This window comes from Fringilla coelebs, assembly GCF_963513975.1.
Source record: "Fringilla coelebs genome assembly, chromosome: 2".
NCBI lineage: Eukaryota > Metazoa > Chordata > Aves > Passeriformes > Fringillidae > Fringilla > Fringilla coelebs.
The window spans coordinates 24404644-24430810 of NC_140029.1; the positions used below are offsets into that span (position 1 = coordinate 24404644).

Below are 26167 nucleotides of genomic sequence, written 5' to 3' on the forward strand. Positions count from 1 at the left end.
ATGGAATGTCATACCATTGGTCTTGGCCCATTGATCCAGCCTGTCCAGGTCCCTCTGCAGAGCCTCCTTGCAGATCAACACTCCAACCCACCTTGGTGTTTTCTGCAAACTTACTGGGGGTAACTCAATCCAAACTGTTGATAAAGATGTTAAACAGGACTGGTCTCAATACTGAGCCTTGAGGAACCTAGTGACTGGCCACCAACTGGGTGTGGAACCAGCCACATTCTCCACCACACCTGACCCAGCTGTCCAGCCAGTTTTTAACCCAACAAAAGGTGCACCTGTCCGAGCCATGACCTGACAGCTTTTCCAGGAGAATATTGTGGGAGATAGTAACAAAGGTTTTACTAAAGTCCACATAGACAAACAGCATTTCTCTCGTCCACTAGACAGGTCACCTGGTCATGAAAGGAGACCAAGTTGGTCAGGCAGGACCTTCCTTTTCTAAATCCTTGCTGGCTGCTGATCCCCTGATTGTCCTATAAGGGCTGCATGGTAGCACTCAAGATGATCAGTTCCATCAGTTCCATCAGTTCCATCATCTTCCTTGGCACTGAGGTCAGGCTGACAGGCCTGTAGTTCCCCAAATCATCCTTCAGGCCCTTCTTGCAGATGGGCATCACATTGTCTGGACCTCTCTGTTTAGCCAGGACTGATGATAAATGATGGAGAACACCTTAGCAAACTCTTCCACCAGCTCCTTTAGTAGCCCCCGATGGACCCCATCCAGTGCCCTCTGAGAGTCTGAGTGGGACAATAGGTCACTAAATACTTTTTCTTGGGTTACAAGGAGTCTGTTCTGCTCCCTGGCCCTGTCTACCCGCTCAGAAGGCTGGTTACCTTGAAAATACCTAGTTTTTCTGCTGAAGACTGAGGCAAGGAAGGCCTTAAATACCTGTGCCTTTCCCTCTTTGCATCCAAAAGAGGATGGAGATTTTCCTTGGGCCTGTTTTCTTTGTAAATGTGTTTATAGAAACGATTTTTATTATCTTTCCCAGTGTGGCCAGATTGAGTTCCAGCTGAGTTTTTGCCTTCTTTCTACATGACCTAGTGACATCCTTGTACTCTTCCTAAGTTACCTGGCCCTTCTTCCAAAGGTTGTAAACTCTCTTTTTTTCCCTGAGTTCCAGCAAAAGCTCCCTATTCAGCCAGACTGGTCTTCTTCCCTGCTGACTTGTCTTTTGTCACGTAGGGGCAGAAGTGTTGATAGCTTTATGAAATGTTGCTGTTCCTTGGGTAAACTGAGCTGGAGATAACTAAACTAGGACAATAAAATAGTGGTTTCATTGAAGCTGGCATACCATGCAGTTTCAGTCATGCACTTAAGTACTGGAATTATGAAAGTGCAGAGATACTAATGAAAGGCAATTTTTGCATCTTGACTCTGTGTGCAGTCTTGATAAGGTATTCTTTCAGCTTAAATATATACTTGATCACTAGAAGCTTAGCTGCTTGCTGTGACTTTTAAGCACATCTGATGTAAGAGAAAATTAGATTGCTAAATCAAAACAAACCATTTCTACTCCAGGCAGAGAGAAAGTAATAGACTTGTTTAGCCCCTGGAGAAGTCAGTGAGGTGATATTTAGTAACTTTAGAGTTAAATTGAGCAGAAGTACTGGCTGGTCCATGTCAAGCAGAAGAATCTCCCGTCCCCCAGAATATGTGAAGGTCTTTATATTAGGAAATCCCCATTTTCAGTGCTGTGTTCATTTATTGTAACGCAGTGGCGCATTAGCTAAGCAAAACCTACCATCCCAATGACATGACTTAATTTTTAAACATTATCATGCTTTGGGAGAAGTATGAGCACAAACAGTCCTTGGCTCTTTTTACTGACATAAGGAAACTTTCATTTGTTTGGATTATCATTCCTCACACTGTTAAGCTTGCAAATATAAATTCAATAAAAAAGAGTTAGCTGTTAGCTCATAGCTTACTGAGCTTTCTCATCAAAACTTGTAGCTGTACATTTTGTTTATCTAAGGTCAGTAGTCTGCAGTTAACCCTTCTGAGTTACTTCAGATGGAGCTTGCTGAAATGCAAACTAGTACCATACAGAAGAAAAAGAAAACATCCATTTAATTTGCTTTTACTATAAAGTGTATCTGTTAAATACAAACACTGCAAAGGTCAGACTTCACTGAAGCTGAATATTTTAGCCTTTGACTGCTAGAAATGCTTACCTGGTTAAAAGATAGCAATCCTTAAAAACTTCTAATAAAAGCTTTGTCTTAGTTCATCTTTCCAATATTTAGCCTGCTTGCCCTAACCCACAGTGATTCCTTCTTATCAGTAGCATTGAGATCACTAATCTGTCAAAGACTAAGTCTTAAGTTTCAAATGGGATGATCCAAAGACTCCCCGAGTATGAAATAAGCAGTACAGGAGAGCGGGTTGGAATGTCTTAATGAAGCTCCAAATGCGGTAATTGCTTGAGATAGATGCTGTGTTAGTGCCAGTTCACACTTTCACAACTACAAATGTTGCTGAAGCTGTTTCAGGAGCCAGCAGTGTCTGTGGAGAAATTATCTTTGCCAGTGAGGAGCTGTATTATCAAACTTGCAGTCATGAGTGTTAAAACAGAGAATAAGTCCTGAATAAAGAGAAATCCCAGAGTTCATTTAGAGATTTTAAATTCTTCTATCACTTCTAGAACTGCAAAGGGAAAGCAAAGTCCGATCCACAGCTCTTACCAGTCAGAGAAAAAAATAATATTTTATTGCTGTTCTATGGGTGTTTCATTCATTGGATTTGATAGAGCTGTCCTTAAGTATTTTTAAATTTCAATGTACCAGTATATAATATTAGCATACTACGGTCCTTTTTGCAAAAAATATATATATTTATGATTAAATAGCAGAATGTAGAACATAAGGGGCATATGATTAAATCAGAGGAATGAGCAGAAGTGTATGAAATCACGCATATGTAAATTTTATGCTTAGTTCAGAGAATCTTTTAAATTATTTTTTAAACAGAACTGTTTGTTTTGGCTTAAAATTAAAGTGGTCATGCTACACAAATTGCTTTCTACCTGATATGCTGAAGTACTGGACTACTTTGCAAGCGATCTAATATATAAGAGATTCTTAACTTTTTTATTTCCCTCAAGCAGGAAAACTTTAGACCTCATTAATTGTGTGACAGCTCATTCATTTGTTATTTAATAATTTTAACTCAAGTCAATTTCCTATTTGTTTTGAATATCTTAGTTTAAAACTTTAATTTTCTTTTAGGCAATAAAAAACAATTCTGGGAGTGGGGGGTGGGGGGGGACATGGGGTCATACTAACAGAAATTATTAAAACACAAGCATCTATTTTTCCCTCATACTTTGGATTATATCAGCGAAGTGATATTGTCCCATTATATTTTTGTTTCATCTTGTCACTCCATTATATATTGGAATTTGCTAGTTGCAGAAACCACCAGAGAGTGACTTTCTGCCTCACCAATATTACCAAAAGACTGGCCTGGGCCAGACACTGCCCACAAATTTACTCAGTGACTTTGTGCCACACTAGGCAAACTCATGATTCCCTTCAGCCGGAGAACAGGACAGATGGTTGACTTTGACCTCAAAATGCTCACAAGCTGTCACTCTTTTAACAAAAAGCTCTACTTTTAGTTCATATTTCTATGAAAAGTATTTTTTCCATGTAGAATATATTCCTCCCTTTGTTTATACACCTTTCAGGTCTATTTTAGGATTACTAGTCTTGCTAACTCAATTGTCTTTATGTTATCTTTTGCATCTCAGATCTGGATTCTGTGTCTTCCTCTTCCTCTCTCCCATCACTCTTCTACTTTTTGATACTTTTCTAGATACTTTGCTTCATATTTGGTTCCACTCTTCATCCCTTATGTGTCTGTGATTCATTTTCCAGTCTCCTGCCTTAGGGTTTCCTCTCTGTGCCACCTCTCTCCCTGTCACCTGTAGCCTGTATTTCTCCTTCATGCCAAGAGACCCTTTCCTGTTGTTTCTTCTGAGTTGTGAATGAGTGGTTTGGCTCAGGTTAGGAGTGAGATCACAGAGCAGGCCTGGGGAGAAGGTGTGGAGGAGGATATACCACCCCATTTTTGTGCTGTGTCTGTTTCTAGAATTCTGAAAACTAGAATGATAGGTCTGGTAAATTCCAAGATCCCATGGGATGAAACTGGTGTAGGGTTTCCCCTACTGAGTGTTCCTCACATGCAGCTCATATTTCCTAATCACTTCTTTCCTTTTCTGTAAGGCAGTTCTTCATGTTGCCTCACAGGTATGCAGAGCTGTGAGGTTTGTGCAGTTTAGGGAAAAGGAGTGACCATTATTCTGCCCTCTCCCAGAGACCTGAATGACAGTTTTTCTCCCTAAACTCCAGCTCCTGACAAGAATGTATATAAATGCTTGGTGTCACTTGCTTGAATGCCAGACTACTCACATACTTTATATTAAGGCCATAAGTAAAGTATGCTAAAATGTAGGTTTATTCAGTACATACCACAGTGCATTGTTACTAGTTTATGAAGAAGGACTTTTAAAATGTATGAAGCAAAGCAGAGAGAGTAAACCTTTAAAAATAAAATTTTAGTCCTTAAAAATCAGTGCCCTGTGTTTGTCATTATAATATCTTTGTAGACATGTACACTGCAAGAAGACACATTTTACAATAGTATTAAGGTTTTTTTTCTAAATTTCATTAATGCTCTGTGAAAATGTGTGTCATTGTGTAAAATATCATTAGACTATAGTTCTCTGTCTTTTGTAGGTAGCTATTTTGAAAGTACTGCCAGAAACACACAGCACTCCCACAAATTGCCTTTTTTAAAACTAAAGAACAGCTTTACAGATTCCCTTGACACCTATTAAATATGAGCTAATACTGCCTCCATGCCACCTACTCACGATCTCAGCATCCATTCCATAGTTTTGAATGTCTGTACTTCTACATCCTACACCTTTTCTATAAAATTAAAAAATAAGAAATTTTAAGAATATTTTAAAAATAAATAAATAAAAATAAGAAGAAAGAGAAAGAGCAGCTCCCTCCCAAAAAAGCCCAGCTGACCCATAGCAGCAATTGAAGCTTTGGTAGTCATCAGCAACAATTTTACATAGTCTTTAAAAAATGTATCATTTTGAAGAACAACATTTTAAACCCCAATGCTTTCCTAATTAAAATAACTATGACTGTAATTCACAGATGGTTTACTTTTACAGGAGTCTGAATGACATTAAAATTTCAGACTCAGATGAGAGCACTTTGTAGTCCAGAAAAAATATTGAAAAGTGAGTGTTTTAATGGAAGAACATTTGAACCATTTTTCCCCTAGGCAAACAGGAAACATTTTGTGATTAAAGAAGAGACCAGAATGAAGACAGGTGGCAACCTCAAAAACTGTTTTGATATGTGACATGTGAAATTCCAACATTTTTCAGCATTATTGCTTTCACTGAACACCAGAACTATAAAGAGGGCAGTGAGACTATCTTGTTCTCTTGGTCAGCCTTAGAGGCTCTCAGATTTAATTCAAAGACTACACAACAGAGATTTCTATCTGTACTAACGTAATCAAACATGTAATAGTAGTTTCTGCTATACATGCTTCTGTCTAGAGTTCTGCTCTCTGTAGACCTGTCATATGATGTAAAAATCTATAAATAGCTTTTATCTGAATGTAAAAATGGATTTGTATTGACATTTTGTAATTCTTCATTCACTTAAAAATTGTAGCAGGCTCCTACTAATGAAGTTCATAGCATAAGTGATGCCACAATAACTCCATTTATATTGTTCCTATTATGAAAGAAAAGAGCAATAAGGCTTTGCATGTCCCCTAGATAGCTTTGTGACTGCAGTGTCAGACACTTGTAGCTAATCAAACATGAGCTTCTGGACTGTGATTTTGTGACTGAATAGTGCACAATAAATTGCAACTCATTTAGTTGTTACACTTTTGAAATATAGCCTAAATGTGACCAACCAGTGTGTCAATAATGAGACTAATTGGGAATGGGCTTGTTAATTTTGCCATGGGCACTACTAGAGCTTTTTTAAGCTTAATAAGCTCTTAATATGAGCTTTTTTAAGGTTTGAAAGAGTAACTTTTCATCCCCTTTTCTACTGTCAGAGTATCAGTATGGCTGTAACAAGGGGAGAAGCTAGAACTCTGAGTAATTAAGGACAAAGAACAGAAATAAGGAAAAATTGGATGATTTGGAATAGGCCTGACACAGGAGGAACAAAAAAATGTGTGATGTAGAGGATTTGTGGAAAGAAAAGGTGGAGTATAAAGAGAAAATTTAATCAGAGTAGAGGAATATAATTTTATTAAGTATTTGTTCTCAGGCTTTGTCTGAGAGCTGCTCTGATGGAATGGTAATTATAATAACCACACAATAATTTAATTACAGTTAACTATATGAATAATAATTCAGTTATTTTTTACAGAGAATTCTGTATTCAAGGCAATGTAAGCAAGACAATGAATATATTAGTAGCCAAAACTAGTGATAATGCAGGTTCAGAATGTGGTTTGACAGGATGGATGGGAAAAAAACCTGTTCAGTGAGCAAAGGGTTAAGATAACCAGGTGAATAGAGAATTTTGAACGCTGAGAAAGAAAAGTAAAAAATTTTGTTGGAAGTCATCAGTCAGGAAAATGAAGATGAGAGTATGGCCCTAAGAGCAGAGTTTGAGTGCACAATTGGATATCAGGGAGATTGCCTCAGATTAACCACCACACAAAGAGAGCCTATTCCCTATTTCTGACTTTCTACAGTGGGGAGACAAGTAAAACATCATTTTTGTCACTTACTTCCACACACTTTGTGATAATTTAAAAGATACTATTTTATAGGGAAAAGAGAAACTAATGGAAAAAAAAATTAGGAAGCATTCTAGTTTTGCCATTGAGTATAAAAACTGCACCATCATTGTTAGCTCAAACTTCAGGATTACAGACTTTTTAAAACATTTGATTCAAATTAGTTGCTCTCTACAGTAGAGAAAGGTGAAGCCAAGGGACAAAAATTTGCCACAATAATTTCTGAATTTAGTTTATGGAGCCTAGCTGTGAAATATATATCCTGGCTTTCTGTCATCCAACCCTACAAGGATGTACATCCAACAGTGTTTGGATTAAAAACAATTTGGAAGGGTGTGCAATTAACTCTCCAGATACCTGTCTCCCAGATCTAAAGTAAAAAACACCAGTGGAACAGGATGGTTCAGTAAGGAGAGAGTGAGCTTGTAAATTGGAGACAAACAAGAGTTGGAATGAATTTCTGCAATTTTAGCCAGATTTGTATGAATTAATCAGTATGCCTATTAGCCTTAAAAAAAATAATAGTTAGAAAAAGCTAGAATCTTCTAGGGTAGCACAGTTTTCTGGCACTGCTTCTTTTATTTTTATGAAGTAAAGGAAGTTACTTCTGCAAAAATTCCTGAGAAAAATGATTGGTTTATTGATTGGGGTTTTTTCCCTGTTACTTGCTGGTTTTAGAGTTGCAAGGTTGTGTGTGGTTTTTAAACTCTATTAGAAAGGAATGCTTTTGAAGATGATACAAAGAATTTTATAGGACTGTTTCAGCTTGTTCAGAAGGTATCAAAAGAAAGGTGTTTTCTTTTGGTCTAACTAGATAAACTTGCCTCTAGAGGAGTGAGAACATGTAATGATTGTTACTTCAAGAATTAGGTGATTAAACAGGGATACTACACAACGCCAGAATCAATACCTAGGAGGTTATTTTTCACAAATCAGTCCTTCTGGCTCTGACTTCAACCTGAAAGGAGACCCAAAGCAGAGCTTCAGTAAGCAAGGCTGGAACTAGAATTCATAACTTTACTGGATATTAGGAAACATTGTGACTAATGACAGTGAGTTTCTCCCATCCTCCAACTTCAGTTAAGTTCTTCCTGTTCCACAGATGGCAGCTATCTCACCATTTTCTGTCCTACATGGCTTTGTCTTGTCACCTTCCCCCATGCACACACCCTTCTTTATAAGACTTAAACCTTATTTTCTATTATGTTGTCTAACACATTAGACTCAGAATGTTTTTTTCCCCAACTTGTATTTAACTTGTACTATTTGTTCTGGATATTTTTGGAACTGAAGTGGAACTATCTGTCTGACAGCTTGTTCATCCTTTACAAATACATCTTTTATTCAACCAAGTGATAACTGCATTTCTGTTACAGAATTGGCATTGTACTGTTCCTAAATTGCAGATATTATTTCAACCCTTTGTTGGATTGTTAATGTACAATCTCTGTTTACCTGTCATTGTTTTGGCCTTATTTGTTGACGATTTCTTTGCTGTTTGTATTCTAGATAGGAGTTCGAAAAGTGTTTCTTAAGTACTGGCAAGCTGACCATCTCAACGATTTGTGCCTTCAGCTTCAGAAGAAAATTATAACCTGCCAAAAAGGTAACAGTTACAGAACAAGTCTTCCTGAGCTGTTGCTTTGTACACGGAGCAGAACATTGCATAGCAAAGAGATTTTCTCCCCCTTGAAAAGTTGCTGTATTTTATACATTTCCCTACAGGTATCCACAGGTTTTTGAGATGATAGCATTGCACTTTCTGTTGGTCAAGCATAATTTCATGACAAAGTCTTGAATGTAATCAAAACTTAGAGGATCTTTAATATTTTCTTTTTAGAGTAAGTTCAGTGATTTTTCAAGATATTAATATCACCTTTATTTTTTGCATATAAAATATTGTAACAGTGATACAAAATTGGAATATTTTCAAATATATCAGTACTAAAAACAAAGCTAATAAGTGAGTGTGTTTAGTTGTCCTTATTTTTCCCCTTTTCTTACTACTTTCTTATTTGACTGGTAGTTTTTTATGTTTTTATATTTTGTGTTTATTTTTCCCCGTTTTACACCTGCATTTTTCCTAAGGTCACTGACAATTTTTGACATATTTTAAAAAGTAGGTGCTATCCACTGCCTCCTGATTTCCTGTTACTTATGCTCCATTTTCTATCAGTCTCAAATAACTGCTGAAAATATGAATATTGCTTTGTTTGAAGAAGCTTCCTTCACACCATTCATTATTTACCGAATTGGCTGATGTCTGCAACAATTCCCATTTTCACCTATTTAAAGGAAATTAAAATTACAAAATCTTATCTTCTTTATTGTCAGACACATAACATTGCAGACTTAAGAAATATAAACCCCTTTCATTTTAATTATCTGTTCCTTGCTGTAAGCATGTAGTGAAAAAGAGAAAGTCAAGAGAAAACCTGAAGTAAATGAAATCCAAATGATAACAGTTCAGAAATTAACATGGAGAATGACAGGTAACAGACACCGCAGTTCAGCTGAGTTTATAACTTGGGTATGAGTTTTTACTGCAAATTACCTGATTGCATTTATGCATTTCGAAAAGTAGTAACAGTTTATGCTCTTTCCCTTGTTATGCTGATTTATAAAAGAAAGGAAATATTTACCTTTCAGAATCCAATCTGCAAACAGAATGCTTCAATATAACCCTACTCCAAAATTTAAAACCTCCTCAGCTATGTCCATGTTTTGCAGAAGTAAAAAATCAGATGATCAAAGCCTGCCTGAAGAATGAAGATAATAGGCTTTTGGGCTCCTTGCAAAATATTTTTCTTGGTCTTGCTTCTATCCTCCTTAATTAGGGTAACTTGAAAGGTCATTTTTGCCAAAAGTGTGCATTTAAAGCTATGGCCCATCTGCATGCTTTTTTATGACCTGGGGAACCTGAGAAAATCAGGAACTTGGATGAGTAAGCAGTAGTTAGACATCAACCTTGTGTCACTAGCTCATGAAAGAAGCTGCCTTTTGCAAACAGGTGCAATTGTAAACTTGTAGAATTAGCATTCCAAAGGGCGCTGGCAGATTTGGAATAGAGTACCAGTACATTGTTCTTATCCTAAAATTGATATCCATATACTTTACACTGACATAGTGATGCTCAGTGAGTAATGGTGTCAGTCCCAATGCGCCTCTGTCCCCTCACCCTTTACATACAGGGGACTTTGGAAGCTAGGTTTCTCCTGAAAACATATTGAATACCAGTCAAACTAGTCAATAATCACAATATAACAAAAAATAAATCTGTTTAAAAACATCTAAAGGAGGGCTATGAAAATGGTGAAAGACCCTGAGGGGGAGCTGTACAAGAAGAGGCTGAGGTCACTTGGCCTGTTGAGTCTGGAGAAGGGGAGACTGAGGGCAGACCTCACCGCAGCCTACAGCTTTCTCATAGGAGCTGTAGAGGGGAAGACACTGATTTCTTCTCACTGCTGACCAGTGACAGGACCCAAGGGATCATCATGAAATGTTGAGGCTTGTTGGGCACTGGAACAGGCTCCCCAGGGAAGTGGTCACAGCAGCAAGCCGTACAGAGCTCAAGACCTGTTTGGACAATGCTCTCAGGCACAGGGTGTGACACTTGGGGTGTCCTGTGCAGGGCCAAGAGTTGGACCTTGATGATCCTTGTGGGTGCCTTCCAATTCAGAATATTCTGATTCTATTATTCTAATTTCTGTATCAGGCTTTAAATGTAATATCATATACTTAGATAAGATCTTAGATTTAAGGGGAAACACGTCTTGCTCAAAATGCCTATCAACTCTTTTTACTTCAAGTCTAACTAGCAATCCCTTCTTCTGGGTTTGGGGGGAAAAACCCAAAACAAAGCAAAATATACAAGTCCTTCCTGGTATCCCAAAACTTATCTTGCACAAGCATAGAAAGGGGTCAAACTAAAGTGAAAGCATGTGTAGAAATACTTTTCCTTAAAAATGTATCTGTGAGTTTAGACATTTTTTCATTTTTTTTCTTCAGATTCGAGAGCTACATATGACACATTTTGACCTGAATCGCTGTGAAAATTGTTTGTACCCATAGGAAGGGCAATCACGCTGAAAGTTCTTCCATAAGAGTTCATGTAGATGAGGAATTAACTTGAATACATTGTATACACAATAGTTAATAAATTCCTCACATAACCCAGATCCATGGTCTACTGGAATTTTGGTTATTCCAGTCCTTATCCTTAGATGAACTCTAAAATACTAGATATTTTTCTGCCCTGTGGGTGCTAACCTCAATTATTTTAATTTGCATAATGAGAATTATTTTAGATTTACATAAATGAGGAGCAAATTCACAAGGCAATCATAGTACCCAGTACCCAACAGTAGTAGATGAAACTGAGCAGTAAAATTCTAGGATCTGAGAGTTTAATTTCATAGCAGTTTTTTAGATTATAAAATTGTTCTGATTAACCAAAACCAAAATCTTTTAAATGTTCTATAGAGAAGGAAGTGTGGAGAAATGTGTATCATTTAATGAAAAACCTGAACTACTCAGTTAATGAAAAAGTGTGCAGAACAGGGATGTCTATCTGCCAACCCTTCCTAATAAAGCTTTATTGAATGCTTCTTCTTCATTTTGGTGAAAGTGCATGACTCAGAGTAGCTGTACAGTCTCTAAATGTTACAATTAGTTTTACTGGATCTCATTTTACTGGACCATTCTAGCAGGCTACTCTAAGCTGCTCATTCATACCTGCTAACAATCCTATCAGAGAACTGATCTCTTAATTTCTTTATTTTAACCACACTTGGTGGTTTTACCAATCTTTTTATTTTTTGTTTGATTTTTTGTCAAGTTAAAAGCACGCACAGACACGTAGACCCTTGTAAATGTTATTTTAAAATATAGATTTTTTTTCCAAAGTCACCCAGGATTTGATGCTTATTTTTGCTCTGCAGAAGATAGGTTTAAAGAGAATATTTTAGGAAAAAGCATTTTTTTATTATTAAGCTCTTTCAAAATTTTTATATTTGTGAGCAGTGAACTCTGATAATATTCTATGCATGTATTCATTCTTTTTGCAACAGTAAACCTTAGATTCAGACTCAGTAACATCTTTATTATGAATACTCTCATAAAATTGTCAACAATAACTGTACTATTCATTTCCTTTTCAAGTAAATTGGGTATGTGCATTAATGTTTCAGAGTTTAAAGAAGTCAGATTTTATGGAATGTAATTAAAGGCATTGATTGTGATTATAAAAGTATAAACCTTCAAAGCTGTCTATCATAAATTGTTATCAGAAATTATTTCAAGTTATCTGAATCTGAAGGTTTTCAAACACAGTGAATTTTGGATAGAAGCAGTATTACATTATTATTAGTAGTATAAGCCTTTGTTACATCTTGTCAGCTGGGCACTGAACATCTCTATAAAAGAAACCTTTTTTTTTAGTGTCTAAACAAGGCACTAGAAGATGATAGAAAGTACCTTATATTACCCTATGCTTTAGCTGTTTATTTTATTCAATAACAGTTTTTATATTCATAGAAGACTAATTGTAATTTTCTCTGTTGACATTTTTCCTTTAGATTATTTCAGCTTGACTCTTCATCATTTAGTGTTGTTCTGCAGTAATCCTAAATCTGAAATTTAACTATCTTGTTATAAATACCTAATGCATTTAAACTTTTTTATCCTGCAATCAATACTCTTGGCATCTTCCCCCAAACTCAAACAAACATCATACCCAGGCTACTGTCTGCTAACTTCACTGATGTAAAACTTTCACTTGACCAAAAAGAGAGTAACCATAAGAAGCAGTGATGAAGTTTGATGTGTTTTTTCATGTAAATTCATGAAAATCAAGAGTATTTAAGGCAAAGAGTTCTAAAACAGGTTCTTCCCTATGATATACACGGCAGTGGTTCTACATCTGGAAGGAAACATGATCTTGTGGAACTTAAAAAAAAACCAAACACACACCCACACAAATACAGTACTTTCAGTTAGCATTTTTCTGCCTTCTAAGCCAAAACATAGGTTCAAAGAATAGTGACACCACCTGTTGCAGGCACTGGGATTAAAATGTTGCCCAATTTATTATGGCCGCAGAGGCCCCTATGGCCACAGAGGCCCCTGTGCCCTTTGTTTCTGATCAACTGTACTTCAGAAAATCCAGCATACTGGGTGCTATTTGGGTAGGTTTTGTTGTAATGATAATGAATGTACTTATGTAGGAAAGTGATAGAGAAAGCTATTATAGGAGATGCACTAAAATCTTTTCCCAGCATAAAGCTGACAAAGAGTGTGAAAAAAAGTCTGATAAATGAAGCTGATGCAATGTAGGTGAAAACTTTTAACTGAAAAATGCAGATATCATGTGACAGATACATTTGAGAAATTTGCATTAAATTAATCTAATTGTTTTAGCTGAAAGGAAATGAGCAGTGAAAGGTCTTTAAGTCAAACAAAAAAAAACCTTGTATTGGGTATGATTTTTTTAGGATATTAGGTACATTGAAACACTTACAGCATTTTTTAAAGATGAAAAACAGCAATCATTTAATTCCTACTGCATTCACTGCAATTAATTTATCCAGGCTTTTATTGTGAAAGAATCTTTTGACCTTTGCAGTGTAAATGTATGCTTTCACAATCTGTAATACACATCTATGTATAAATTTTACATTATGTATATGTAAGATGCATACAGTTTATTACACCTGTGTTGCAATGTAATAAAAAATAGCATCAGTGAAAATAAACATTTTGAGTTCTGATAGCTCAAATGTATTAATTTACTGTCACTACACTGTTTCAAGCAGCAGCAGTAGAAAACAGAAAGAGTTCCATTTTACTATGTTATTTAGATGCAATCAGATTTCTTTCCTAAGTTGTATAAGATATTGACTGAACATGGCTTGTTCATGTTTACAGCAGAACACACAGTGATATTAAGTTAATTCCCCAATTAGTTCTCTTTCACTGGTCCATGTTTTCTCCTTCCACTATGGTAGTTGTAAGAGGATTTCTAGCTCGCCAGCGCCTGCTACAGAAGATGAGCATCAAACAGCAAGAGGTCACCTCCATCAAAAGCTTCTTGCAGAATGCTGAGGATATGGGACTGAAAACATATGATGACTTGGTGATTCAGAATGCCTCTGACATTGCTCGGGAAAACGACCGGCTCCGCAACGAGATGAACGCTGCCTACCACAGGGAAAAGGGAGAGGCTAGAAACAGGCCAGAAGAAGGCCAGAAAAGGTAAGATGAGAAACACCTGCTGTGAAGAATTAATGAATCTCTTCAGTTTTTGTGAATTCCTTCCCTGCTTAGAAAACAATGGAAATGATGGAAGGATTGCGAGAGGATTCTCAAGCATGTGCTCATCCCAAATCAATACTAGGTCATATTTTTCTTCTGTATATCAAACAGAAAATTAAGGAGACCACCATATCCTATTCAGGGGGCACTGAGCTTAGAGGAACTTATTCAAGTCTCTGAGACACTTATTTTTTACAGAAATACTTCTAATTCTATGATAAATAGGTTGTAGTTTAACTTCATCAGACCAAACAAGCAAAAGAAAAATTCCTCAGATTTAAAATACCAACACTGAGAAATTGCCAAGGTAATGAAAAACAGCTAGGAAAGTGTTAAAATACAGTAAAGTCCACACTAATAAATCCTGATTTCTCACTGAAACAAGCAGATTGATTGTGAGAAGGACGCTTTTATTTAAAAATGGACAAATGATGTTTTTTTTAACTCATTTCAGAATTTTCAGGAGTACCTATTTTACAAACCCACTAAATGCTGGGGAGCCATTCTCTAGGAACTGTCTGATTTCTCTCTTAGGCAGAGAATGGGCAGAGTTAGCATTTGCAGTTAATCGGTATGTGTCAATAGAAAGAATGTGTCTATAACTTGCTGGACATATAAATGTTTATTTTTCCATAGGAACTTAATTTTCATCCAGAACAACTCCCTTTGCTATCATTGCTTTTGTCAGTGACTTTAATAAAAGTGAAAATGGCAGTGCATCTGCTTAATTAGCTTCAAATATCCCAGTGATTACATATTGGAGGAAATGCCTTTGTAGGAAAGACTGTAATTAAACATTACAGTGAAAACAAATTATCCACTGAGCACCATGCTTTCATCTTTTGCTATTTCATTTGCTTCATGGGCAGCTGGCTATATCCTGTGCATGAATTTCAGCTCTGCTGGTGATTTGCCATGCAGAAATGCAATTTAAAATAACAAATGCTTGAGGATTTGTTTGAAAAATGTCAGTATAGACATCTTCTATCTATTACATTACTACTCTAAGTTAAAAGGCTCTCAATGTTTTGATTCTTGGAGGAATAAACTGTAAGAAGAATTTTTGTTAAAAAACAATTTGTCAGAAGCAGCTGGAAGGTTATTTCTCAATCTGTATTCAAATAACAAAAAAAAGGGAAGGGAAAAATTGAAAAACTGGATTGTAATTGAAACAACTAAACATAACATCATAATAATAAAAATTATTATTAAAAGTAATAACTAATAATTAATTTTAAACTGGAAGGCATAGGGATATCTATGTGGAATTGCTCGAGCAGCCAATGTAGCTGGTTAAAAAGGTCATCTAATATTTTAAAGATTTGCATTATCTAAATAGAATTTATAGTTGTCTTTTTAGAAAATAATGATAAAGGCTCAGCATTTGCTGCCTCAGTAACTTTCTATTAAAATGGATTTCCCAGAAATTATCATTCAGATTAAAAACCCAGCTTTTGATTGTGCGTAGCAATCAAAGTGTGAACAATTCATTCAGTGAATGTCTGGTCAACAATATGAGACTGCTTAAGCAAGGCTGCATTTGTGTGAAAAAGGGCCGGTGTCCTGATTTATCATGAAACAGGAAATGGAAGAAAGCTAGCAGCTTGATCTGGATTTGTTTGTCAGAAGATTACTACCCACATCCCCTCGGCGCAGCAGGGGAGTTGTGAGATTGTTTACCAAAAAGCTGTTGTTACATTTGCATGAACAGGTTCATTGTTATTGCTTGAATAATGCATCTGGGCCTCTTTTCTGTGTTTTCAGAGCTGAAGACAAGGGTGGGAAGGTCTCTGAGGACAGCTTTGCCTGCTGTCGAACGTCTAAGCACTTTCACTCCAGCTCCGTGCCTGTCCCCATGGCCGTGGATGGCTTGGTGCATTCTGCGGCTGGGTCATCCATCAGATCCCCCTCCCTGCACTCTGTTTTCAGCATGGACGACAGCAATAGCCTGCCATCACCAAGGAAACAGCCTCCTCCCAAGCCAAAGAGGGACCCCAACACACGACTGAGTGCCTCCTACGAGGCTGTTAGTGCTTGCTTGTCGGCAGCTTCTAAGGAAACCGCTAATGAAGGTTAGACATAAAGGCAGAGACAGTCGCAAATGTTACTCCGAGTTATTGATTTATTCTTCTCACTTTGATCCTTTTAACCACAGTCAAATGCCTTTGAAAGGTCCTGCTTCCTTGAAATATTTCAGTGGCAGTAAATAAAATTTGCCGATCTGTCATTTGTTCCCAAATCAGCAAATAATACTCATGTGTTCTAATTGCCCAGTTTGACAACAATCAAAACCCATTTGGGGAAATCTCTCTAGAAACTAGTAAGGTGTCAACATGAGCTATTCTACCGCATTTTATTTCATCTTTTATGTTAGAATATCTTGCATCACTAAAACAGACTGCTAGAATCTTGAATATCACTGACTTAAGCATTAAACTTTCTCCTACATTGTCTCTATGCTCATATGAATTCAGTGTTTGTCTGTTTGTGGTTTTTTGGTCTTGGTTTGGTTTTTTTTTTTTGGCCATAACTTGGTTATAGTGATTTTTGTTTAGAAGAAAAGTGCTGGAAGTGTCCCAAAGTGTCTCAGTGCATTATAGGGCACATATAGCATAGTTTTGAATTCACTTGTTCTATTCTTTACCTTTGAAATGAATGAGTGGAAGATGAAGGAAAGGAATGCATTCTGCTTTCCTTGATAAGCCTGACTTGTCATTTTTGTGTAAATGATCCTCAAGTTTAATGAAGGTAGATCCTTCAAGTTGGGTTTAAAGCTCTCTATAACTCCCTAGTCCTGCATACAATGGATAGAAATCTTTGCAGCTCCCTCTCTCAGAATAATTACTGTCCTCATGTCCAGTTCATTAGGTGAAAGTCCACTTTCCTTAACCTCTTGCTTCAAGCTCTACATAAGGAGACATGAACTATACCCAACATACTTTTAAACTAGTATGGTTTAAGGAGGTTTCTAGTAATTTAATCTTTCTGTGTCCAAATCTACAACAGATTTAATCAAGAAATTCTAGCAGTGGCAATCGTGCTTACATATACTCACAAAACAATTTTGGAGCTCTTATATGTATGAAACAATAGAGCAATTCCAAGAATTATGTCAGTTTTGTGTTTTTGTCCAAAACCAGCTCTGATTTATACCATCTAATTTTGATCCTAAAAGACCAGTCATCTAGGTATCTAGTCTCTTCACTCCATACATGCCTGGAGGCTAAAGAGAGACATCTAGTTTAGTTAAATGTATACTCACTTGGGGATTTGCCCTTAGGCTATGGGATTCCCTAAAGTTATAAATTATTTCCACACCTGCAGTACGGAAGAAGAGAGGGACATAATATCATCCTATAATTAGAGATTTAGAGATTTTACATAAAAGAGGGGTATTTCAGTTGCTGGCAGTCACATATGTGTCAAAGTAGCACTTTGCTGACTCCTGGTTGAAAGCATGCCCCTCTCCCTTGGAGCAACAGGAGAAACAAGCACATATTTCCTTGTGTTACCGATCTTGCAGTGCACAAGTATATTTTGGATTCAAAATTTACTTCCTCAGGTGTGAGTTCTCATCTTTTAGTGGCAGTAGAGATTACCAAAGCAGATTATATGTCCAGGTAGCAAAGGCCTGTGGTTGGGTAGCTGAAAATTCTGCATTTTATTCCTAGAAGTATTTACACTTTTGCTTGGAGTCCTGTATTTGTGACTGATGCTCATTGTAGAACTAAATGGGAAACATTTGAGGGCTTAAATTACTAGACCAGTGTAAGAAAAAACTGGCTTTACCGTGTTAATAACACAGACCTTTTTCACTTTCCTAGTACTGACCCGTCCAAGACCACACAGTGATGACTATAGTACCATGAAAAAAATACCTCCCAGAAAACCAAAGCGAAGTCCAAATACAAAACTGAGTGGCTCTTATGAAGAAATACCGGGCCAAAAGCCTGGGGATGTAAAAAAAGCAAGCACAGTCGTTAAACCAGGTGTCTATGACACTGTGACAGTACAGAGAGCAGCTTCTACTGATGGACCACAACACGGCGTGTTGAATCTCTTTATGTCACAAGAAGAGGAGGAAAATGAGCCTGTCTATATTGAAATGGTAGGGAATGCAGTGAAAAGCAGTTCTGCTGAAGTGGAGAGTCCAGAACAAGGAGAGTCTGTATATGAAGAAATGAAGTATTTTCTACCAGAAGAAGGAAGCAATGGTAATGGAATAATTCCAGTAGTGACTGGATCTCCTCCTCTGTTATTTGAAAGCAAAAAAAATATTAACATTGAAGATGGAACATTGGATGGAAACAGTCAAGCAGCTTTGATCTACAGAGACTCATGTGACATTCCAGCCCCTTTCCCTAACTTGCTCCCCCACAGACCACCACTTCTTGTATTCCCTCCAACCCCTGTCACATGTTCACCTGCTTCTGATGAATCACCTTTAACACCACTGGAGGTCAAAAAGCTTCCTGTTTTGGAAACCAACCTAAAATACCCTGTGCAGTCGGAAGGTTCAAGTCCATTATCACCCCAGTACTCCAAAGGCCAGAAAGGGGAGAATGAAAGACCAGTATCTCCAGGCTTGATTGTGTTCAGTGTTTCCACCAAAGTGACTCCTCCTTCCACACCACCTCCTCCACTGCCACCACCCCCTCCTCCTGTACCACCTCCTGCTTCCTACCGGGCTTCCACACATTTTGCATCTCCTCCAGAGACTTGTGCTAGTTTTCTGATTAATGCAGGGAAAGCAGGTACAAATTCAGATCTGCCAAAAGTACCTCAGAGAACCAGTCCTGCTCAGCTTGGATGCTCATCTTCTCCATTTTCCAAACTGCCTTACTCCCCAAAGGTGGCAAGAGCGGAGCACAGGAGATTGAACTCAAATTCATCGTCTTCATTTTCATACAGCCCTACAAACTCAAGGTCATTGACCAGTCCCCTTGATGAGTTAACTAGCTTGTTCAACTCAGGAAGGAGTGTGCTACGAAAATCTGCAGCAGGACGTAAGATCAGGGAGCCAGAAGGTAAGACAGTTCTCTGGGCTTCTGTATTGTGTATTTTTTCTGCATCAAAACTTTCTTACCTTGGAAACCGATAAAGTGGGCAAAAAATGCAGAACAAAAACCTTGATTGGTTGGGGGTTTTGTAAAAGGTCTGTTGTAGTCATAAAAAAAACACATATAGAATATAAATGACATATAAAAGCTTCAGGTTTTGTCTGAGATAAGACTTGTCTGAGATAAAAGGCTTCAGGTTTTGTCTGAGATATCAACTTTTCTTCTACCAAAATGTTTGTATGACACAAGTTTAAATGTTCTTTTAACATTCCAGCTGTCTCAGTAAAATAAACACAGATGTTACATTGCGTGAAAAATGAGTTTATGTTATCAAACCATAAAAATACTTTTAATTAAATATATGGCTGGTAGATGTGCTTTGCTTTGAAGACTGTCTTTTAAAGTTTGATCATTTCATTTCCATGAAATTCTGTATTTGGGGATACAGTCCTTATTATTCCCCTAAATAATGCTTGGACAGAGAGCCATGCAGTGAAAAGTATTTAAAAAATTAAACTAAATCCTGGTTCTGCATCTCAATAACAACACTGACTCCAATACTTTTGGAGTACTTTGCTCCATTACTTTTCTGATTTAAAAAAAAAATCCCTATTGAAAATATTCAGTACACTTTATATGGAAATTTCTCCCCATAGTAATATCTCCTAAACAAAAAATTTTGTAAATTTAAAATTTGGAGTGAGAAAATCTCTAGACTGTTTTCTCTGCTTCTTCACTTCTATCTGTCCAAACAGCTTGTCTTAATCAAGAACTGCGAGCAGCATATTCAAAATAAGCAATACATGATCATAGAATTATTTAGGTTTGAAAATAACATTAAGATCATTGAATCCAGCTGCAAAACTAACACTTTCCATGATTTCAACTAATCATAGTTTTCCAACTGCACAGTTTCTAGCTCCTCCTGATTGTTGCCCATGCCACATGCCTTGGTGAGGATGAACATCCATTGGCCTGTTGATGTGCCACCTCTTTGGGAAGAATCCCAAGTCGTACTTTTGAAATACAAAACAAAGCTCTAGACAAGATGATGCCTTCTCTTATTATTCATTGTCCATTTTCTTAAGTACTTACTGCTCCACTGATTTTAGTATCATATTCTAATTTACACAGCTACACTATAACAGAAGCAGGTGTTTGTTCTTGCTCTGTATACATGTATGTCTGTCTGCCTGTCTCTATTCCTAAGAATCTTGGCAGCCTTCAGCCAAAATACAACAAGGAGATAAAGGTCTCAAAATTAATTGAGTTTCTGCAAGCTTTGTGAAAGTTAGTGTCTAGGTTGAGACGAGAGACATTCAGCTATCAGAGAAACTATGGTGGACAGAACCCTTGACTCCTCCAGAGCCTTAAAAAGCTTTAGCTGGACCATGCTTGTTCGTGTATGCCAAATTCAATTCTGTATGTTGAATGATCTATGAACTAAGACTTCATCAGTTCTCAACCTCAAGAGAATGTTTTTTTCTTATGCTAAGTGTTCAAATTGATGAAATTGGTAAAGGAGTTATTACAGTAGTTTTGCTTGCTTTGACAAAATTACTCAATAACATTCACTGTCTATAAATATATGTGGAATGTTTTCTGTAGGTTTTTGATGATTTTGTGGTTGATTTTGGTTGGTTGGTTGATTGGTTGGTTCGTTGGTTTTTAGGTTAGGAGTGTTGTTTTATCATATAGTTTATACATTTTTATCTGCTGGAAAGTAGCTATTAAAGTTAGTTCTTTGGATGTATCTTAAGTCTCTCTCGATGTACCTGGTGAGAAAGTGTTGTAAACCACTCCAATCAGGTCAAAAAAAAAAAAATAACCTTTACCTTAAAATAAAAGTTGCATTGGAATGGAAGATTTTTGCAAATGCAATGATCAACTAAACGTGACCAAGATAGAGTTCAGCTTGGGTCTCATGTGGGTTGAAGCTAGTGCATTAACAGAGGGTACCATAAAAAAACTCTAAATTTACCTTTCACATGGAAAATGTACTTCTTAATATTTCATCAAGGGAGCAGTAAGGATGAAGGATCAAAGTTCAAGAAAGATATACGATAAAAAACCTGAATCAATATTTTATGAGGTAGGAAGCTACTGTATACTAAGTGCAGTTACATATGAATTGTTCAATGATAAGTAGATGGATTGAAATTAGCTAAGAAATACAAGTGAACATATGGGTGTGTTTTTACAATTTGCCTTTTTTATGTACTTCAAGTGTTCATCTATTTTCTAGGGTAACAGCTGGCAAAAATTTATTTAACCTTTCCTGCAAAGTAATAAGATGGCAGTCATCAGAGATGACTCCTTACAAGTTGTGTAAAACTAGAAGTTGTCATGTGTGCTACTTCTGATATTTTTATCGCCTCTTGTGTAATGCACATTAAGTTCCTAAGAGACTCCTCCCTTTTTTTTTATCATTTTTAGTATTTTATTTATCTACAATGATATGGTAGAAAATAAAAACCAACTCAACAGAATTGCGTGAAAGTTGAAGACATGGCCTAGAACAGTACTCTATAATGTGCAGTTTCCTTTATTTTCAGAAGTTATAACCCATTGACAATCTTACCTAAAACTAGAATGTAAAATTGTGGGCCATTTTAAAGTCAGGGAGAGTTACCTATGGGAATCTGGGAGTTTCTGTGTGGGATCATCAGCCTTGGAGACGAAAGCCACCTTGCCAATATAAGAGCAATACAGACAGGTCCCCCAGCATGCCTCCCTCTCTCCTGGAGGAGTAATTGCAAGGCCTGAGAACACTTATGTCCTTTTGGCTTCTGACCTCTTTGTGAGAAAAGCTCATCCGGAATTACAGTGGAACACATTTGTAGTTTTCTGATGTGCTGGAGAGTTATTGTGAACTGAACTGAGAGCATTGTCTTTCAGAAGGGCAGCTACAAAAAAAATCAAATGGCAACAACTTTCTTTTCTTGGTTGTTGAGCCTGGCCTTTTTTTAGATTCAACACTAGCCCCTGCTGGTTCAAACAATGATCCAGCTCATATAGTATGCAATTTCATGCAAAATACTTCACATGTAACAAGAGAAATTTTTTGCTCTGCAAAGCTGTAACATGTGAGAACCTGGGTAAGGTGATTCCTTGAAGGTTGGGAAGAGGTGTCATTGAAACTGCAGCTGTTCCATAGGGATTCTTTTTTACCCCTTATAAAATGAGACTTGAGAGCAGATAAGTGATAATATACAGACACACGAGTCTTTTCTGTTCTCTGTGATTTCTGGAAGTGAAAATTTTAGTTTGCAAGACAGACTGAAACTGAATGGTCATGTGCAGAGCCTGAGATTTTGAAAGTAAACCTCATGAAACCAAATTCAATCCTTTAATCACAAAACAGCACTCCTTAGCAGGATATCCAAATAGTTTTGACTATTCAACATATAAGACATTCCTTATATAAGGAAGAGACAATTACGTGTTTAAGCATTTCATATTAAATATTTATGAGCAAGGACAGAATTTTCTGTTACTCAGTGTGGAGGAATGATACTCAGATTTTGCTAGGTCGTGATGTTATTTCTCTTAATTGGTATAGTTGATATTAAATTATTCCATGCAAAGGGGAATCATTTCACCTTCAGAACAAAAGGTAGAATAAATCCTAACCAACCACCCATGCTTAGATTGGCAGAATGAGTATTCATGTGGATTTTGAAGGGGAAATATGCTCCTTCCAAGGAGGTATGATTTTACCTTAACCCGGGAGAATTTCTTACCATTAGTCTATTGAGATGAAAGCACAATGTTTTCTCTTTTTCCCACTTGTTGAGAAAAAATTGACATAGATATTTAACTTCTGTGTCTGAGAAAAAGAAAATACACAAGTTTGCATCCCCACATCTAGGTGCCTAAGAAGAAAAATTACGAAGACATTTCCTTTATATATGTCACCTATGTATAGGCATCAAGTTTTGTGAAATATTGTTAGTATTTCAGTACAAGTAAATATGTATATTCAAGTCTACTCATTCTTCAGTGACCTATTCCTTTCCAAAGGTGTTGGCAACGACAGCAGAGCTGTGGAAGCTTTAGATTGGTAACAGTTTATTGTTATCAATACTGTTATTGTTTGTCCAGTACCCTTGACATCCATTCACTGTGTGAATCCTTTCTTCACTTACTTCCTAAGTGACATATTTTCAATATGCTTCACATATCAGTGTCTTATTCCACATTCTCCAGTTTAAGCATTGAAAGTCACAGGAAGATAGTTACAACTGACAAATAATACAGATATTTAGATGTACATTGGGACTAAAGCTTGCCAAACACCCTCTATTGAGATTGTCTCAAACTTGGAGAACAACAAAATGTAATGTATATGTATGAAAAGTACTATGCTGTCAAAGGCAGGTATCCCTTTGATAGCTAGTAAGTAATTTTCCGTTATCATCAGGTAGAGCAAGCTATGATGCAGCTAACATCTCAGCTGTGGATTGCAAATTAAATCCCTACTTGTGCTTCTATGATGAAATCCCAGGCCTTTTCCCCCTAAGCAACTCAGCTTTTTGTCTAAGGCAACTTAATAAAGATAATAAAAATATCTTCATCTCATTCTTATTTGTACACTGAAATAGATATACTTTCTTTGTGGCAAAAGCTAAAATCTTGCAAACCATGAGTAATACAAAAATCTGTGTTTTCAGCTTTTATCTTTTACCTGTAAATGCTGGAGGAATGAATGTATAAGGCATCAAACTTCTACATCTTTAAAGTAAAATTCTCAAATCATTAAAACTTAGTCAATTAAGCTTCAGCACACTTCTCAGAAAGAGATTAATATCTTTTTTACATAATTGCTTTAATTAATAGGGAGTGAGGGTGACTGTCTGTGACTAATTTTCAGATCAGATCTCTAAACACAGGAGAGTCATCAACCTCTGATAGAATATGTGGAGTTGAGGGGATCTATCAGGATCATGAAGTCTGATTCTGTGCCCTGTGCAGGACACCCCAAGAATCACACCGTGTGCCTGAGACTGTTGTCCAAACACTCAAAGTGAAAACAGGCTTGGTGCTGTGATCACTTCCCTGGGGAGCCTGTTCCAGTGCCCAGCTCCCCCTGAGTGATAAAGCTTTTCCTGACACACAATGCCCTCCCTTGCCCAGCTGGCCAAGCTGTGCCTGATGCCCCCCAGGACAGGGATGTCCCTCCTGGCTGCCAGGGCACTACTGGGTCATGTTCAACTTGCCATTGACCAGGACCCCCAGGTCCCTTTCTGTGGCACTGCTTTGCAGCTTCTTGTTCCCCAGTCTGTCTGTACATGCAGGGTTGCTCCATCCCAGGTGCACTTGTTAAACTTCATAGAATTGTTGATTGTCCATCCCTCTGCAGGTCCTCTTTGCCCTCAAAGGAGTCAACAGCTCTTGCCAGTTTAGTGCCATTGGCAAACTTACACTTTCACTACAGACTCCCTGCAACTCTGAATCTCTCGCTGTAGGGGCAGAAAAGTGGGAGGAAGCGCTGCTAGTAAGAGTTCAATGCAATTCATTACAAAAACACCCTTTCTTGGCTAGCCACAGATGCCCTATACAAAAAATTACACAGGAGCAGACAGAACTGCTGGCAGTACAGCTGCCATTCAGCCCATGCTAGGTGATTTTTCTGAGGAAATAATCGTGGTTGCTATTACTGCAGCAGAAAAAGGTTAGAAGAGTCTAGAGAAAGTACACTCGATTCCTATTTTCAGAATATCTATATAGCCTGTACAGCCTGAAAAATACCACCTTCTTCTGCAGTCTTCTCCTGATCAAGAAGTCTGCCATTATCTGGATAATGCATCACAGAAGAGACCTGTTGTTTCTGTACCAAGAATACTTTTCCATTTCAGAATGTCTGAAAACTAGTGTATTTTACCGCTGAAGACTGTTCTGGGTTTCTGTTATGACTTTTTTTTTCATTAAAGCATTTCAATTTCTGGTTGACTTCACTGTTTGCTGTTGCAGCCTGAAAACCACATAATATAGAATTTGCTTTGGTTATCCACTCCAAAATGTGAAAGAGGCTTTGTGTGTGATTACCATAAATAATTTTAACCCAAAGATTATTAGAAGAACAAATCAAGTCTAATTTTCAGGTGGAAAAAAAAGGGTATTGTTATAAAAATTCATATTTATTTTGCATTTTAAGTGCTTGTATTGATCACAGAGGAAAATATCACTGCATTTTTTGATTTCCAATGACGTTACACTGTATCTATCTGTGGCTATTAGAAAGGGATCCTAGAGTAGGCAGCACTGATCCACTGCAGGCTCTCTCATACCAAGTCACTGCTGAAGAGGAGGAAAGTTGAGGAAAAGTAATTGCACTGACTTTCCTGTTCCTTTTATATGGTCCATTTCTGACAACTGCAGGCATTTCTTTTAAATTAATGACTCTATTTTGCATCCTCTCCATTGAGGTGGTTTTAATTTGTGTCCTCTTCATCCTGTCTGATACTTGAGTACAATAATTACACCATACTGGTTCATATTAGTGCATTTCAAACCCAAAATTTTAAATAATATCCCACTTTTAATTGTCACTTGGATAATTCAGGTAGACATTTACAGGATTTTTATTTTTATAGCAATGTCTTTTCTTCAACATCTTATGGGACATCATGGTTCCAAATTCAGGAATGGTTCATAAAGCTGTCTCTTTACTAACAGTGTTATGGGCTTCTTTAAATAGTAAGAATTTTAATGCAGAACCACAAATTATTTTGTTTAGGAACCACTAGATCATTAATTGTAAACCAATTGTGAGAAATTGGACACATCTAAGAGAAAAAAAATTTATTTATACTACACTTATGTTCCTGACACCAAAGAATAATATGGGTATTTGGCAGTAAATGTCATGTCACTTCACTTTACAGGAACTCCAGCATTTGAAACATAATGAAGAATGAAACATGGACATACATTTTAGTGAAGGTCTCTAATTAAATTCTCGGCCTGAGTTAAAAACATCTCT

The 26167-nt window shown here is 37.0% G+C and overlaps 1 protein-coding gene across 1 annotated transcript in view; it reads left to right on the plus strand.

The window, feature by feature from the left end:
- MYO16 (myosin XVI) overlaps positions 1-26167 on the plus strand; it is a gene marked incomplete at both ends in the record, with an annotated part of 272441 nt that overhangs the window by 218440 nt on the left and 27834 nt on the right. The window contains 4 exon segments of the mRNA XM_084226992.1: positions 8327-8417; positions 13816-14062; positions 15887-16194; positions 17947-19149. Of these exon segments, the coding sequence (XP_084083118.1) occupies positions 8327-8417; positions 13816-14062; positions 15887-16194; positions 17947-19149 (1849 nt within the window).